At 35.8% G+C, this 18025-nt stretch overlaps 1 protein-coding gene across 1 annotated transcript; it reads left to right on the forward strand.

Annotated features, from left to right (window-relative positions):
- The first annotated feature begins 1266 nt into the window (after positions 1-1266).
- Positions 1267-4341, forward strand: LOC116163363. Its single transcript, XM_031477256.1, has 6 exons — positions 1267-1275; positions 1318-1546; positions 1619-1807; positions 2486-2565; positions 2881-3468; positions 3517-4341. The coding sequence occupies exons 1-6, from the start codon at positions 1267-1269 to the stop codon at positions 4339-4341; spliced, it is 1920 nt and encodes a 639-aa protein (XP_031333116.1).
- Positions 4342-18025: the final 13684 nt, after the last annotated feature.

Genomic DNA, 18025 nt, shown 5'->3' on the forward strand with positions numbered 1-18025 from the left:
ATAATCGTGCGAGACACGCTGTAACCTCCGAACTCGTTGGCTCCAATCTGTCCGCCTGTCAGCATAGATAAGTTTACTTAATTAGGGTTATGTGATTAAAAAACCAAAATCACGATTAGATCATTCTCTGGCAGTGGAAATGCAGCGGAAGTCAGTTTCGAGTTTTGTTCATTCCGATAACGTTTTGTATTTGGTGAAAGAAATTGTGTTTTTGATGCAGGTAGTTTGCCCGGAGAGAGAGAAGACCTTTCCCTTTCGAAAGTTATATGTTTTGGGCCTCTGGAAGTAGTGACCGTAAATTGGATTACGCAATAAATAAGGAAACACATGTCTTCCCGACGTTAGACAATAAAGAGAAGAAAACCATAGCTAGTTAATACTCAAAAAACTCGCATCACACGCTATTTGGGGGGGGGGGGGGGGCGAACTGACCCAAACGCAGTCCTTAGATTATCCTGCGAAAATGTTATTATATAAGAAGGATACACAATATGCGGACCTTCTCTGTCACTCATCACGCTACAAACTGTATGCAAAATCTCCCAAATACATGTGCATCAAGCTGTTCAACCATCTGCCTCGCGATATACGAAGACGTAACACACATATACACTTTAAATCAGCTGCTCGAGGAATGTTTCTCAACCACCCATACTATATACATGTAGTATCGAAAAAGGGTACGCCCAAGAGGTCATCGGTCTAGTGTAACCTCCTTTTTTTGATACTTACAATTATTCCTGCCACTACGTGCAACCCAAGGTGACAGGGCGATATAATATTTCCCGGACCAGCTCTCTCCCAAAGTTAACAAAGTATGGGGAGTTATTTAATACCTCATGCTTAGCAGATCTGATTGCAAAAGCTACCTTTTGTAATAAAGAGCTCCAATTCTTTTGGTTATCCTCTACAAATGAAGATAGGACCGTCTTCAAAACTTTTTTTACCCTTTCAGTGGGATTAGCTTGTGCATGATAGTAGGGTGTGTAGCGTATGCTAACGTTGTAAGTTGACATTAGTTTTTGGAATTCTTTAGACCTAAATTGTACTCCGTTGTCTACTATAATTGAGGTGGGGACACCGAAAAACAAGATCACATTTTCCTCGATAAGCTTTACAATAGTAGTAGTCGATTACTTTTCCAAGTTTTCCTTTGCGGAAAGCAACAGCTACTCCTTACCTTACTTAAAGACGTAGAAGGTTCATTGGAGAAATTCAGTGGGGACGATTCGATAACTGAATCGATGGATCAGACATTTCGAAGAAATGGCGGAAGTGTGTAGGTGAACCGATATTCACAAAGTCGCGTTCGCGAAGAAGCTACTAACAGGCTCAGCCCTGACGTTCGTGAGGCAAGAAAGGTGTACGAAGACGTGGTTGAAGTCTAAAAACGCCTTGAAAGACGAGTTCGAGCATGTGGTGAGCGATCAACAAATTCACCGCGAGCTGGGGCCAAGGAGGAAGAAATCCGACGAGACCTTGCAGCAATACATGTACAATATGCGCGAGATTGAGGCACAAGGAATAGTAGATACGAAATCTTTGAGTAATTCAGGGTATTCCCGACGGAGTTTGGAACAAGGCTGCGTTATATGGGGCTAGGACCATGCATTGAAAGAGCGGTTCAAGCAGTATGAGGCGATAAGAGATATGAAGACGAAAACAAAAATCGTGGAACGAAAGGATGATAAAGAAAGACGACCGGAAGAAAAGAATAGTCCAAAGCGGAAGCCGACGGATAGTGAAAAGCGGAAGTGTTATACTGCCGTGTTAATCCAAAAGGGCGTATCTGCAATTTTATCAGAAAGTGAGTTAATACGTTTATATGTGTCTTCACACGCAATTCTATCATTCTATTAAGATCGTCAGGCGTATCTACATATACTTTGGATGCAAAACGTGAGTAAAAAAAGGGCGTATCTACAATTGAAGATGTTTTGTTAAACAGAAAAGTCGTATGTGATGTTGTTATGTAGAATGGGCGTATCTACATAATTTTTCGTTAGTTACGCCTTTTTCTCTTAACATAACCCTGCAATTTTACCGCCAATTTATATGCAATGTATTCTAACCTATATTTTTTGTGTTGGGTGTGTGTGTAAGCTACTCCGGGTTTAAATAGTTTCAGTGTGGTAGCTCTTGTGAATTATGGAAAATAGAGGTAAGAAGCTAGTCAGCCTTGCATTAAATAAGGAACTTGCTAATAAAATTAGTGACTTTAAACGTAACAAAGCGCGATTTAAAGATGCAGAAGTTTGTGACCCAGATTATATACCGGATGTTGAATGTTATTCAGTAAAAGAACAAAGTAACAGTGAAACAATTAGTAACGCAGCAAGTACTGCTGGGTTAAAAAGTGGTACGGGAGTATCAGTATCGTTAGCACCAAAAGTAAACAAAATAAACGTTTTAAGTCATGTAATCATCAACCCATCCATTCATCAGTTTCCAATTTATGCTGGCAATGTTAATGAAGTTCCTACAGTTAATGAAGGACTTGTTAATAGTGATAGTCAATTCATTTCCTCCTTGTTAGATGAAATGTTGGATAACGTAATCCGGCAAGTATGCAACAAAAAAGGTGAAGTCCGAAAGCGAAAAACCTATGCACAATCAGTAAAAGAAAGAATGCAAATAAAATCGCAGAATATTAAACAAAAACACAATCTGCAAGGATCTTGTAAAGCACAATGTAAAAAGAAGTGCGGAAAGATAATTGATAACAACCATCGACGTATCATAAATACGCAATATTGGGACATGTCTAAACATGAACAAAAGAATTTTATTTTACATAGTGCAACCATAATGGGCATTAAAAGAAACACTACTGGAAGATCCGATTCAAGAAGGTCGAGAACCTTTAATTATTTTTTCAAGGATGCCAAGGGTGAGCCACAAAATGTTTGTAAAACATTTTTCCTTGGCACTTTAGGATATGCAGCTAGCAACGATAAAGTTGTAAGAAATGTTTTATCAAAAGCACAAAGCACATCACTGTCAGCAAAAGCCGATGGACGTGGCAAACACAACTCAAAGAAAATTGATCGAAAGATTATAGTTGAGCATATCGAATCATTTGGTCCAACCATTTCCCATTACCGAAGGGAGCATGCACCACAAACAAGATACCTTCCAAGCGACATAAGTATCAAGTTGATGTATGATGATTTTAAGAAAAAACACCCAAACGTTGTATTTTCGTATTATCTATATCGAGAAGTTGTAAGCAGTATGAGTATCAGCTTTGCCAAGTTAGGGCATGAAGAATGCTGGACGTGTGAAAAGATGGAGCAACACGGAAAGAATACTGGACACACGAAGAATAATTTGAACTTTGAATGTGAGGAGTGTACACGATGGAATACACATCATAATAAGTATACAGAATCTCGCAAACGATACGAAATTGATTCATCATCGATTCAAGACCGAAACAAATTAATAATTACGGTAGATTTACAAAAGGTAGTTCATCCAGTTTTATTATTCTTTATTAATTATTGTATTTTTAAGGTGATCATGCTTCCGAGATGCGATACATTTAAGGAAATTCTCTTCACTCCGAGAATCATTGCATTTAATGAGAGTTTCGTGGTTGCTGGTAAAAATAAAGTAATTGCTCCCGTCGCAGTAGTTTGGCACGAGGCCATTGCAGGACGGTCCAAAGAAGACATTATTAGTAGCTTTTATGCGTACCTCTTGTCAATCCGAGATATAGAACACCTTGTTATATGGCTGGACAATTGTTCAGCCCAAAACAAAAATTGGTGTCTGTATTCTTTTCTTGTTTACATTGTAAATTCCGATGAGGTACGCCTTCAATCCCTGGAATTGCGATACTTTGAACCTGGTCATACATTCATGGCGGCTGACTCGTTCCATCACCGTGTTGAAGTTGCTCTTAAACGAAAGGGTAAAATATATGACTTTTTAGACTACGTAGACGCTATAAAGAGTGTGCCAGCAAAAGTTATAGAAATGAGTATCGAAAATTTTTATCTCTGGAAAGATAATTGTTCACAATTTAAACTTAACAAAATTACCCCACGCCCATACATCTCTGAAATGGTAGAAGTTAGTTTTGCGAGAGGAGACAGAACAATAAGTTATAAAACAGATTTCAATCAGCCTGCTGTGAAACTCAATTTTTTAAAAGCGGCGTGCCAGAAAAGCGGAATTATTAAACCAGACTGCAAAACTGCTCCCAGAGGAATTTCGAAGGACAGAAAAGACTTAATCATTAGTAAATTAGGCAGCATTATGCCTACAAATCGATTAAATTTTTGGAAAAATATACCCGTACATCAAATACCACCTACCGATCTTGATGAGGACTAGTTAAGAATTTTTTTTTCTTTTATGTACTTTTTATTAGTCAATTTACTCTTTAAATTGTTGTCTTCGTTCAAATTCTCAGAAATAAAATTGTACAAAAGCCAAGAAACTTTTTTTTTTATAGTTACGCCCTATTCGGTAATGAAAATCAGTACATTTGTTAGGTTAAAAAGTCGTATCTATCAAAAGTCATATATTTAGCAAAAATTATAAACCGTGGTTAATATTGTTAGAAACTTAACCTAATTTGTCGTGACATTAGCAAATAACGATACCTGTAACTTAAAACCACTTGTTGGCAATATAAAAATTGTAAAACAACAAATATCTCAAAAGTAAAATTTTGTCAGTTACGCCCTTTTGGATTAACACGGCAGTATAATTGTGGTAGTGTGACGCATTTAAGTGTTAAGTGTCCGGAAAAAGAAAGGGGGACTAAGTGTTTCAGGTGCAACGAGTTCGGCCATATTGCAGCACGGTGTTCAAAAGAAACGAAGGAGGCCTACGTAGGGTTTGGGTCCACTGGCAATGAAACTTGGGGCGAATTTACGAAAGTAATGACTGTAGATGGGCATGAATTTCCGGTAACTTTGCATGTAGTATCTAATCAGGTTTTATCAAAACACAGCTTATTGTTGGGTACTGATTTCTTGGATCAGGTAGAGTTGTGAGTCAAACGGGGGAAGCGACTTTATTTCGACTAAACGAACAGACTGATTACCACAAGGACAGTCGGATATTTTTAAAATAAATATAATAGAAGCAGCTAAAGAGGTAGATTATTATACAAACTGTGGACCATTGTCCGTAACAATAACTCTAGGTAATCCAAAACGTGAAAAACATTCTCTAAATTTCTCTATGGTAGCGAGTGATTCGGCAGATGACATGACAAATGCTTCCGGTCATTTAGAATAAGTATCAATACTCAATAATATCATCTTGCCTTTAATCGGTCCCATAAAGTCTGCATGCAACCTCTCATAAAAATAGTTGGAAATTTTTGTTGAAATTTGTGTCGCTTTAGTTGGTTCTGGTTTATTGATCGCTATCTTTTTTCGTACCGGAATTCAGTTCATGCAACTACGGGTGTAGCACCGAGTAGTCTTATTTTTAAACATAAAATTAAAACTAGATTGGATTTGCTTTGTCCAAACTTAAATTAATTAAATAAGCCGGAGAAAAGAGTAGAGAACTGTAAAGGAAAAAGGGACGAAAGGTAGAGTATAAACCGGAGAAAACGCGAAGGTTAGCACCTTGTGAGAGAAAAGAAGGTTGAAGATGTAATGAAACTATGGACAAAGGAAGGGGTTATAAGAACTTCAAATTCTGAGTATGCAAGTCCCATTGTTGTAGTAAGAAAGAAAGATGGTTCCATCAGAGTTGGCGTTGATTTTCGCGAACTAAATACGAATTTTTAAAACCGCCGTTTGGGTTGAAAATTTCTCCCAATGTATTTCAAAAGTATATTACTATGAGTTTTAAGGGTTTTATAGATAGAGGTATTCTCATAGTATATATGGACGATATCGTTATTCTTGCAAAGAATTTACAAGAGACCTGGGAGCGTCTGTCAATGGTCATAAAATTAGCCGAACAGCATGGGTTGGATATTAACTGGAACAAATGTCGGTTTATGTTAAGGGTAATTGAATATTTGGAACACGTGGTTTCAAAGGACACCGTAAAACCGTCCACTTCTAAAACGAGGGCCGTTGCAAACTTTTCCAAGCCGACATCTGTTAAAAAGGTTCAAAGCTTCCTGGGGCTTACGGGATATTTTAGAAAATTTATTACGGGTTAACGCGAAGATTGCTAAACCATTAACAGGTTTGTTAAAAAAAGAGGCCAAGTTTCTGTTTGGAGATCGCGAAACCGAAGCGTTTGAGGCATTAAGACAGTACTTACAAATGGGCCCGTGTTAAAATTATATAGGACAGGGGCTAAGACGGAATTACATACAGACGCGTCCATAGACGGATACGGGGCGATTTTAATGCAATTGGACCCAGATGACGAGAATTTCCAGCCAGTTTATTTTGCCAGTGGAAAAACATCACCTGCAGAGGCGAAGTACACTAGTTACGAGCTAGAGGTACTGGCAACAACACCTAAAATACAAAGACGAAGTAATGGCGTTAAAACTGCTGTGACGTCACGCCTTGTAGGCCTGCGTATACTCAGCTTGCGCGCGCTGCTAAGTACTCGTTACGGCGTGTTAATGACTCAAGTCAATCACTAAGTGATCTAAATTTTACCCATTATTTATCGTTTGAACGTTTTATTTGATATTTTTTGTAGTTTCAACAAACCTCAATAGTGTAGTAATAAGTGTACTTGATCGTAACGCCTCTGAAGTGTTTCGGTTTCCTGTAGTTGATGAACGTTGTATAAAATGGCTAACAGCAGAGTCTGTGAATGTCACTTTGTAAAGGAGGATTTCATCTACAAGATTTCCCAACAGGATACAAAAAACGGGCGAGATCGCTTCAATTACTTTAACGTTGCCACGATTAAAAGAAACTAGTGTACCAAGTAAATTTCGGAATTTGCCAAAATACTTGTCGAAAAACTATCACATCGAAATAGCAAAGACGAAAAACTTAAGGAATTAGGTGAAATACGTTTTCAACAAGCGATTAAAGAAAGCAAGCGAGACTATAAAACACATAAGAAACTTACTGCTTATACAACAACAGGAACTCACCCAATTATTTCAATCTTTTAATTTGAGCGAGGGATGGTTTTCAATTACTGATCGCAATGGATTAACCATATTCAAATTAGAACACACCCCCGGGCCTTCAATTACTTGGGCCGTTGTCATTGCGAATAACTTACAAGTAAATACATATTTGTATGGGCAATTATTAAATGTACAAGTAAATGATCAAAAAACATCTTTCTTGTCAAGTAATTTAGACGAAATAAGAAATTTACTGGATACGATTGACACTTCGATGACTCTTCCGTTAGACACCAATGATCAGAATACTAAACGAGACAATTCCCATCTCGATTATGATAATCTTGATAATTATGAAGATAATAATGAAGACAGGTCAAAGCTTAACCTTCGAATAGTCGCGCCAAGTTTTAAACCGTGCTTAGTCGCGCCGGTCTCAGAGACCGACCTAACGTAATTAGTGCCAAATAAGTAGCGCAATGTAACATGCATATGGGGAACGGTTCAACAACACAATAAATAACGAAGAAAAAGAAAATGAAGAACATTTGGTGAATTTCTCCAAATATACATCTTTGAAAATTGTGTTTGTATTGCTGCAGTTTATTCATATGTAAACAATAAAAACCTTAAAATAATAAGTAGAGTAAAATATGACACTATAACCTAATTTTCTCGACACTCCTGACAAACGCCAATAATATGTTCTAAGCACATATATTTATTGCACCTATGGCATTGAAACCGAGTCTTCCGATTTTTTTTCGAAGTACAGTATGCACATCTTCCAGGTAGAACAGGCTGTGGAACTTCAGGTTCGATATTCATCCCAGTGATTTCCTGCAGTCTCAGCTTTAGAGTTCGAGGAATATTGATCATTGCAGATCGTACTTGCAAATGGGGCTTGACCAAATCGTTGCCCAATTGCCTTAAAAAACGCCTTCTCAAAATTTTCTTGTCAGGGTTGTTGGAAACATAGACCACCTGCGAATTGATGCCAGCTACGTTCAACAAATTGTAGAAAACCACCATGGGCCATCTGCGCGTGTTTCTAGAACAGTTGTAGCTTGCAGTAAGTTTATCTACAGTGTCTACACCTCCCTTCGTTCTGTTATAGTCTGTAATCATCACGGGTTTATTTACATAGGTTTCTGAATCTATTTCATCTCTATCATGCATACTAGAAAGCAAGAGTACATTTTTTTTCTTTTTGGGTATATAGGAGACAAGCGTGCACCCTTGCGAAAACCCAAACATGCTGGTATGTTGCGGCCGCTCAGCAGGTTGAGAAAATTCTAATGGTAATTCTCTTTTATTCTTGCGTATGGTTCCAATTACTGTAAGGTTGTGATCAAGTAACTTTTTTACAAGTGGTATAGAGGTAAACCAATTGTCCATTGTGATATTGCGACCAGATCCAAAAATGTGTTTGCAAAGCCGTAGAACGACATCAAAGGGACTATTTGAAACTTTGTATGCCCCGTCAGGTTGTGTTCCGACGTAAATTTCCATCTTGCTTGTGTAGAAGAGTTTGGCATCACACAATGCTAGAATTTTTAACCCGTATTTATTGGGCTTCGATGGAATGTACTGACGAAAACTGCATTTTCCTCGAAATCCGGCCAGCATCTCGTCCACGGTCACAAATTCGGAGTGGTGGAATCCGTTCTGACAGTTAGCAACAAAACGGTCAAAAACATTGCGTATAGGAGCCAATTTATCTGTTTCTCTTCTCATTGCTCGAGTCTCTTTACTGTCAAATCTTAGGCAACGAATTAGAAATCTAAACCTTTGCAAACTCATGGCGAGGCGAAAAATTTCTACACCAGACCCATCATTACTCCATAAATCTTCGGCATTGAGACGATTTGCGTGATACACACCAGCCATATAAATGACTCCAATGAATGCACGAATTTCAATTAGATTAGTCGGGGTTGCGTCTCTTTTTCGCATAAAATTATTACGAACAGATTCAATACAGGGTGTTTTTTTGGGAGCTTTAGTTAAAAGTTTCTGGGAAAGTAAAATAGGTAGGTTTTTGAAAATTTGTACTTAGGAGTTACTCTGAAGGCCGAACCGATGTAAAATATTTTCAAAATGGCCGCACTTCCGGAAACACCGGAAGTAGATAGTAACTTCGTTATTTTAAATGGCAACCCCTATTTTTTATTGCTTTTTTGGATTCTACGTGAAATTTCACTTCTTTTGATACCCATATGTCGATATCTACCATTTATGGTTTTTAAGTTATTTTGACTTTAAGAAAAAAAATGGCGGATGCAGATGGTACCTTGATAATTGATTACTTGCAAACGGTTGTAGTCATGGCAACCTATTTTTATCAGTGCATAGAGAATGAATAGGGCTTTCTTTTAGTGCACTTAAAAAAAAGTTAAGTTGCGTACGACCGCCCCTATGGATATCCAAATTTATGAAACTTCAAAGACTAAAAACTCAGTTTTTTTTAATGGAATGACCATGTTCTTACTATTCCATGAGATAGAGAATCGAAATGGGCATATTTTGACAATACATGTTCCTATAGCTATCTTTAACAGTTTCTGACTTATTCCCATTTTATTGAATTGACACTATTTTTTTAGGATTTTCTTTTTAGTAGTCGGCCATGATTCTATAACAATTGAATTTTAAACAAATCTAGTGACACTAATCCATCACCCACTGTTATAGGTTAACATAAGTTTTTCAAAAATCGAAAAATGACTCGCAGTGGTTTCACCTATTTTGGAATTTAATTGTTATTTATGGTGAAATGGGCAGAATCGCGGCGCGTGCTTTCCGTACATTCATTCGAAAACTAGAACGAAATTATATGAATTTTTGAAATTTTGTACCCCTAATGCACTACAAACCGTTGAAGCACAAGTTATACAAAGCTCTACAAGAGAATATTTAAGAAAATGAATTGAATTGCAAATGCAAGATTAACAAAATAAATTCAATGCAAAATATAAAAAACTTTGTTGAAACATTTTTGGTATGGAATTGTTGCTAGAACAGATATCGCATTACCTCTCTTAATTTCCAGACTTATACGTTGTTTAAGAAATTCAGTTGAACGACTCTGTTTAGATTTTTCAAAAATTTTCTGTCCTATATCCTTATTAAATGAGTTATTTATTAATGAATTATTTAGACTAGAACTAGAATCAGTGGTATTAAAGAATCCATTCCTTGATTTGTTTAAAATTCGATTGTTATAAAATCATGGCCAACTACTAAAAAGAAAATGCGAAAAAAAATGGCATCAATTCCGAGATCAATTCAATGAAATGGGAATAAATCAGAAACTGTTAAAGATAGCTATAGGAACATGTAATATCAAAATATGCCAATTTCGATTCTCTATCTCATGCAATATTAAGAACATGGTCATTCCATTTAAAAAAACTGAGTTTATAGACTTTGAAGTTTCTTAAATTTGGATCTCCATAGGTGCGGTTGTACGCAACTTAACTTTGTTTTAAGTACAGTAAAAGAAAGCCCTATTCATTCTCTATGCACTGATAAAAATGGGTTGCCATGACTATAACCTTTTTCAAGTAATCAATTATCAAGGTACCATCTGCATCCGCCATTTTTTTTCTTAAAGTCAAAATAACTTAAAAACCATAAATGGCAGATATGACATATGGGTATCAAAAGAACTGAAATTTCACGTAGAATCCAAAAATGCAATAAAAAATAGGGGTTGCCATTTAAAATAACGAAGTTACTATCTACTTCCGGTGTTTCCGGAAGTGCGGCCATTTTGAAAATATTTTACATCGATTCGGCCTTCAGAGTAACACCTAAGTACAATTTTCAAAATCCTACCTATTTTACTTTCCCAGAAACTTTTAACTAAAGCTCCCAAAAAAACACCCTGTATATTCGTTGGTGCACTCGACAATAATGTCGAGTATCTCGTCGTTGAAAAAATACTCCCATATTTCCAGTGGTTCTCTCAAGTTTCGTGTTGTCAATGAGGAGCCTGGTAGACGTTTCACAATATTCATTTGACGTGTTTTGCGTGTTTTGGGATGTGAAACCACTTTTCTCCAACGCGTGACCTTATCCTTTCCATAAAACGATAATCGACTGTTGGGACTTTCTTCTCCCATTTCCTCGTCATCGGAAATATCCTGCTCGGTGTCGCTGTTCTCATTTTGCTGCTCTACACGATCCTCTTCTTCATCAGACTGATCCGTATCAGAGTGATCGTCGTATGCAATTCCTTGTCCTTCGTCGTTCAAAATTTCTAATTCTAAGAGTTCTTGCAGTCGAGCCTGTTCGCTTTCGTAAGACCACATGGCTAAGTAATAAACAATGATGTCACATTGAGAAAACATAAAAAAGGCGAAAGACTTTACCTGACAATAAAATAACCCGATTAGTCGCGCCGGTCTCTCACACCGTAGGGCACAATATTTTTGTCAAACGGTCACTTACAACACTCACATTAACACTGCTGCACCACGGCACATCATAGAAAAGATACATGGAATGGGAGGGACCTCCCACCATTATTTTCAGAATACCACTAAATAAAGTTTGTGGTCGGTCTCACAGACCGTGCGCGACTAACGGAAGGTTAACCATGTTTTGAACAGTATGTCCAATGTACTTAAAAACTTAGAAATAGGGGACGAAAGTTTGTCACAAGGAATTCAATTTATGTCTGAGCAACTAAAATTGTGAACATTACCAAAACAACGTTATAGATATTCCACTACCACTATTGTCTTTTGTTCAATTTTATATACTATCAGTCCTCAAGGATACAGATGAGATGAGAAGAGAACGTTTTTAACATATGCACAAACAATCTTTAAATATTTAAAAGACGAAGACAAATATGTTAGTTTACTCATGGATGAAATTCACATTGATCCATATTTGGACTATAAAGGTGGTAATCTTGTAGGGTCTGCAATAAATAATAACGATTCGTTAGCGACTGCTTATACTTTTATGATTACTAGCATTTGTTCAAATTTTAAAGAAGTTATTCATATCGTTCCTGTGTATAAAATTAATCAGGAATTACTTTTTAGTTTTGTCAAAACAATTATAAATCGTTTAGAGGGCATTGGCTATAAAGTGTTTTGTGTACTTAGCGACAATAATTCAATAAATGGAAAAGCCATGTCTAATTTTTCACCAAATAGAAAACTTAGCATTGTGTATCCACATCCTGTAAATCCAGAAAGACCTCTGTTCTATTTGTTTGATTCTGTCCACCTCTTAAAGTGCATTTATACGAACTGGCTTAATTCAAAACCGAATCAGGCATTCACTTATCCGACTTTTTTACCGGGGATGAGAAATGCGCGTGGTTTTTCTACATTAAAAAAATTGCACGATTTAGAATCCGGTAAATTACTAAAATTTGGTTATTCCTTAAATTTGAAAGCTCTGTACCCATCTAATTTGGAAAGACAGAATGTTAAATTAGCATTAAAAATTTTTAATCCGTTGTGGAGGGCTTGCAAAACTTTGGAAAAGATATTCCTCATTCACTAAATACTGCAGAATTTGTAAAAATCATATTAAATTAAATTAAAATGGTGGGGTATTGTGAATGTAAAAACACCACTAAAAGGAAAACGTCTGCGTGACCTTCAAGAACCTATAGTAAGAGATAAAGTAAATGACCCAAACCTGGACTTTTTGGAAAGAATGCTCGCTTGGTTGGATACTTGGCAATCGGAAAATTTCTAATAAACTTACCAAACAAACTAATACTGATTTAGCTCACACTGTTTATGGAATGTTCGAAATTGTTGTTTCAAAGAACTAAATTTAAACTATGTTCTTCTGGGGAAACTGCAAACTGACCACTTCGAAAATCGTTTTGGAAGATATAGACAATTAGCTGGAGGGCATTATCATATCTCAATTAGGCAACTTTACGAATCCGAGAAAAGACTTCAGTCTATATTAACATTAAAATCACGTAATTTTGGAAATTTGAACAGTGAGAAATTTTATGAATCAACCCACGAATCATCAGATTTTAACGAACCGGACAGTATTAAGAATCGTAAAGAAATTGAAAAAACATTCTGCACTATTTTCATTGAAGACACGGAAATAGACGAATTAAAAGGCGATGTGTCTGTGATTACCTATTTAGCAGATTATTGTAGTCACATCGCTTTAAAGAAATTAAAATGCGAATATTGCAAACATTCCTTAATGCTTAATGAAGAACTTATTGTCGAAGATAACTTTAACCTCATAAGTAATTTAAATTGTGGTGGTCTTCATTATCCTCAAGATCCGGTAGTACAAATAGTAGTCATTTCATGTATTATATTTCAAAAGTTACTTAATGACTTTGAAAATGAATTTTTAAATGTTTTTTCTCAAAGATCATTTTTGTCCATCTTAATTTTCAAATTTCTCGTTAAACGTGAACATCTAATATATTTTGAAGGCTGTAATACACACTCCGTAAAAACCATTGTTGATATTTTACTGAGTAGTATTTCCAATACACTAATTACAAATTACTGTGGTTAAAAAAATGAACGTTTAGGTAAGGGTAATAAGAGAAAACTCAGTACTTTAAAATGAATGTAGGTATCTAATTTCGAGCTGTAGAAATATTCAATGATGATTGAATGATGCATTATACTTGATATTTATTGACGGTATGGCCATCTTGCTATCTGCACAAAATAGCAGCAGTTAATAATCTAGACTAAAAATGCATACGCATAAATGTATGCGCGAACGTGTATTTTGACAGAATCACTTATTCACCGTGGATCGAATTAACCATTTAAATTTTTTGTTTTTTTATAAAATCGTGCCGTTATTTTATGTAAAGTTGGATCTGCATATTGATCACCAAAACTACATTAAATCGATTTCAAACTAACTACACAAATCCCGTAGTACAACCTGTGATACAACGTTTCTCGTCGGCCGCCGGATGATGACGTCACGCGGTAGTACATTATCTTTGTATTTTAGGTGTTGTGTTGGCACTGGCGATTGTAAAAGCGTTAAATTAAATAAGTTTGGAGTGTATTTGTTATCTATACCATTTACCATTATATTACAACTGTTTGTCAAGCTTTTGCCGAGTATTATGTATACAGGGTGACAATTTGAAAACTTACCACCCCCATATCTTAGTAAATAAAAGATATTTTAAAAAATCAAAATCCGTTTCGGTAATTCGGAGGGGGAATCACAATGACATAGTTGGCGACGCACCCCCTCCAACCCCCTGCGCCCCAGCCACCCCAACTTTTAAATCTTAAATAGTGACCCCCCATGTGTGATATGTCGTTGGAAAGCTCTGAAAAAATGCTTTCCAACCATACCAAATAGCATTACATTTAGGTTAGTAATTATCGTGCAAATAAAAAAATAAACTAATATGATACATTTGAAATCTGTCGTATTTAAAACGCATCCGGCGAACATTAGACGAACTAAGACAGAGAATAATTCAAGAATGTCGAAATATTGCAAAACCAACATAGGAAAGGTTCGACAAGAGTTTGAGAATAGATTATAACTGGCGATCAAAAATGAGTTGCTGTCGAGTCGGCTTTGGAAGTTCAAGTTAAATACGATTTTCCATGTTTATTTTTTGATTTGCACGATAATTACTAACCTAAATGTAATGCTATTTGGTATGGTTGGAAAGCATTTTTTCAGAGCTTTCCAACGACGTATCACACATGGGGGGTCACTATTTAAGATTTAAAAGTTGGGGTGGCTGGGGCGCAGGGGGTGCGTCGCCAACTATGTCATTGTGATTCCCCCTCCGAATTACCGAAACGGATTTTGATTTTTTTAAATTCTCGTTTATTTACTAAGATATGGGGGGTGGTAAGTTTTCAAATTGTCACCCTGTATAAGTGAAAATGAAGTCGGGCTGATTGCGCGTTTAAGAAGTGCACAAAATAAGGACGATGATGTCCGTAAGCTTATAGATGCCCTTACTCGCAGCCAGACCGATGAGTATGTAATTAGAAATAATATTTGTATAAAGATTGTAAAAACGAGTTGTTAATGGTAGTACCGAAGACCATGCAGAATCAGGTGGTCAAGCAAGCACATACGCGTGGACACTTTGGGGTAACTAAAACAGAAGCTATTGTTAAACAGGATTTTTGGTATAAGGGGCTACGTGAGAAAGTCGAACAAGTGATAGCTGCATCTTAGCTGAGTGGAAATCGGGTGAACAAGAGGGATTTTTAAACCCTTTGAACAAAGGTGACACGCCGCTGGATACCTATCATATTAATTTTGGTGTCCAATCTTTGTTGAACTCGAAATGGGGTTGTATGATAATTATTAGGAACTTCCTAATAATTACCTATTATATGTTTTGGCGCGCCAATGTTACCTATTGTAATCGAATGGCTTTAAAGAGTTTATTATTAAGGAAGATTTTATTTATTTAATTCCTGTTTGTTTTTTCTTTATTCTGTGAAAATTTCTATGTCAATGGGTTCGAACTTATTAGTCGTAAGTAGTACTTTCTTGTGAGGATTGTTAAGTGTATTCCTAATTTTTTATGTTTATTCAACTAGGGGCCAAGATTTAAAATTTTCGACTATATTTCTCAGCAATAGATAATCGAGTTAAGAGTAGAAAGACAAATGTAGGTGAAGTGGAATGTTGATCTAAGTGGTTTTTTCTTTGGTAATATATTTGTATATTTATCACGTTGGAGTATTTATTAGCTATTATCGAAAAAATTAGAAATCGAATTCAAATTTTTTAGTATTTTTAGTTTTCAGTATGTTCATGAAAGGGACAAGAATTATTTCTGTGAAAGACTTATGATGAATCATCATATATAAAAGACTTATAAAGAATATTAATACACTTCACAAGCACTTTGACAGTTTAACTGACACTAATTTGCGCGCCAAATGGGTACTCTTTTTCCATTGGTCAATATCTTCGGTGAACTACGAACTGCCAGCGCGAATGCGGGCGACAAAGTTTATAAATCGGTCTTAAATCTCAAGTAAAAAGAGAAAGGAACAATTCTCATTAGAATAATGAGTAAAATACAAAATGTTTTCAGATAAGCTATCCGTGGACAAATAATTATGTCCTTGTAGGAGAAATGTTGATTTTAATTTCGTGACTGTAAATTGCGATCATTTACATTAAAAGGGGTTTACAACCCTTAACTTTGCAACGGCACTAGGCAGATAGGACGACGATACGAAAAGTGGCTACGCCAGAAGGATCAATGTAAATGGGTTCGAACGTATTAGAACGGCTACATTCCCATGACAGCCTCCCGCGATGTGACCAAGGAATGGAAGGAACGCAGAAAGTTTGAATTTGAGTTAAACAAATGAGAAAGTTGGTTCTTACGGATAGTAGGCGAAAGGTTTTCATACAATTATCGTAGTTCACTTTTGTAATCACGCCCACCGGTTGCCTTTAATAATTTAATTACACTTATTCGCAATACAAATAGCATGTATTTCCTGTGCTTTACCTTCTGTCCCTATTTCAAAACTCAGTCCGTGATTTTCGTAGCTCTTTTAACAAGTAAAAGCTTTACGATTACGTTTATAATTATTCAGTTGCACAAATTAAGTTGTACGTTGTAGATTACAACAGAGTTGGAGTAGCGTTGAATAAATAATAAAGCGCTAGAGTAAAATCACGATTACGACGTCATTATTAAAACATCTTTCAATATAATTGAAGTTTAGCCTATTTTGTGCAATTAACATTTAGCATTCCTTTTATGCCTTTATGTATGTTTATGCTTAGAACGACGCTTCCCTACTGCATACTTTAAAAATGTATTGTATTACTGTAATCTAATTCCGAAAATTCTAAAATTAATACTGCACAAATTGTTGATTGCTTGTGTTATGCTTTAGTGCGTGATACAAGGAAGTTTATGCTATTTATTAGCAATAATTTACATTCGTGAATTTTTCATAAGTAACACATTTCTCGCTCAAATTAATTAGTCATCATCTACCTTAAAGTGACCAACGTCGTATCCACTTGAACATAACATAAATAGTTTGTAAATGTAAACAGAAATCTGATGTAAGTACTACCTTGTTTACCTTTAATTAATTAAAATTTCACAAGTGGTGTATCATTTTTAATTAAGATAATTGAGGCGTGTATTTTGCTGTCACTTCAAAGGTTAACCTCTATTAATTAAACTGCAGGTAACTATAGCAAGGGAAGAGAACGGAAACTATTTAAACAGGTCTCAATAAATTCTGAATGGTGTATTAATTAAATTTAGTGCAGACAGTTTTGCAAAAGCAAACGCATTTGCTAATTTATCTGTAAACAATGAAAAAATCTATCGCACAAAACACTTTTGGTAGACTTTTCAAGTTTTAAATGTTTCTTACAAAAACACATCCCGTAAGCCCTATGTAATTCATTCAGTGTAATGAGGTCTAAACGGACGAGGAAGAAGAAACTATTTCAAGTTATTTATTAATACGAAAAAAAATTGTGGGTGGTTCTCGACAAGACGCCAACTACTTTTTCCATTCTCACATTAATTTGAGCTAATTGTAACATATACGCTTAACAATTTGTCATGTAAACGAGCTTTGTTTGAATAAGGTTGTTTAATCCATATGGCAGATTTACGATCCTGGGGCTTTGAAAGATAAACTCATTTTTTAAAATGGTTCAGTAAATTAGGTACATTTCCGTTTTCCATTAAGGTGACAATTTCGATGATGTAATGTATCTAATTTGGACGGTCGGATAACTATCAACAATTAATCAAAATAATAATTTTTAATCGACTGTTCTTGTCAATTAAAAAGAATTGGTAAAACACAAATGTGTTACATTCTGTTACGTAATATCAATAAGCGAAAAATGTAGTTTAAGGTGTATTTAATCTGTAACCAATTGCACGCTGTGGAAATTCAATGTTCCTGTGGGCTACATAAATTAACTACGTCATTTATTTTCTGTTCCTAATTCTTATGCGAATTGAGAGGCGGGATAACC

This window comes from Photinus pyralis, unplaced genomic scaffold, assembly GCF_008802855.1.
Source record: "Photinus pyralis isolate 1611_PpyrPB1 unplaced genomic scaffold, Ppyr1.3 Ppyr1.4_LG1, whole genome shotgun sequence".
NCBI lineage: Eukaryota > Metazoa > Arthropoda > Insecta > Coleoptera > Lampyridae > Photinus > Photinus pyralis.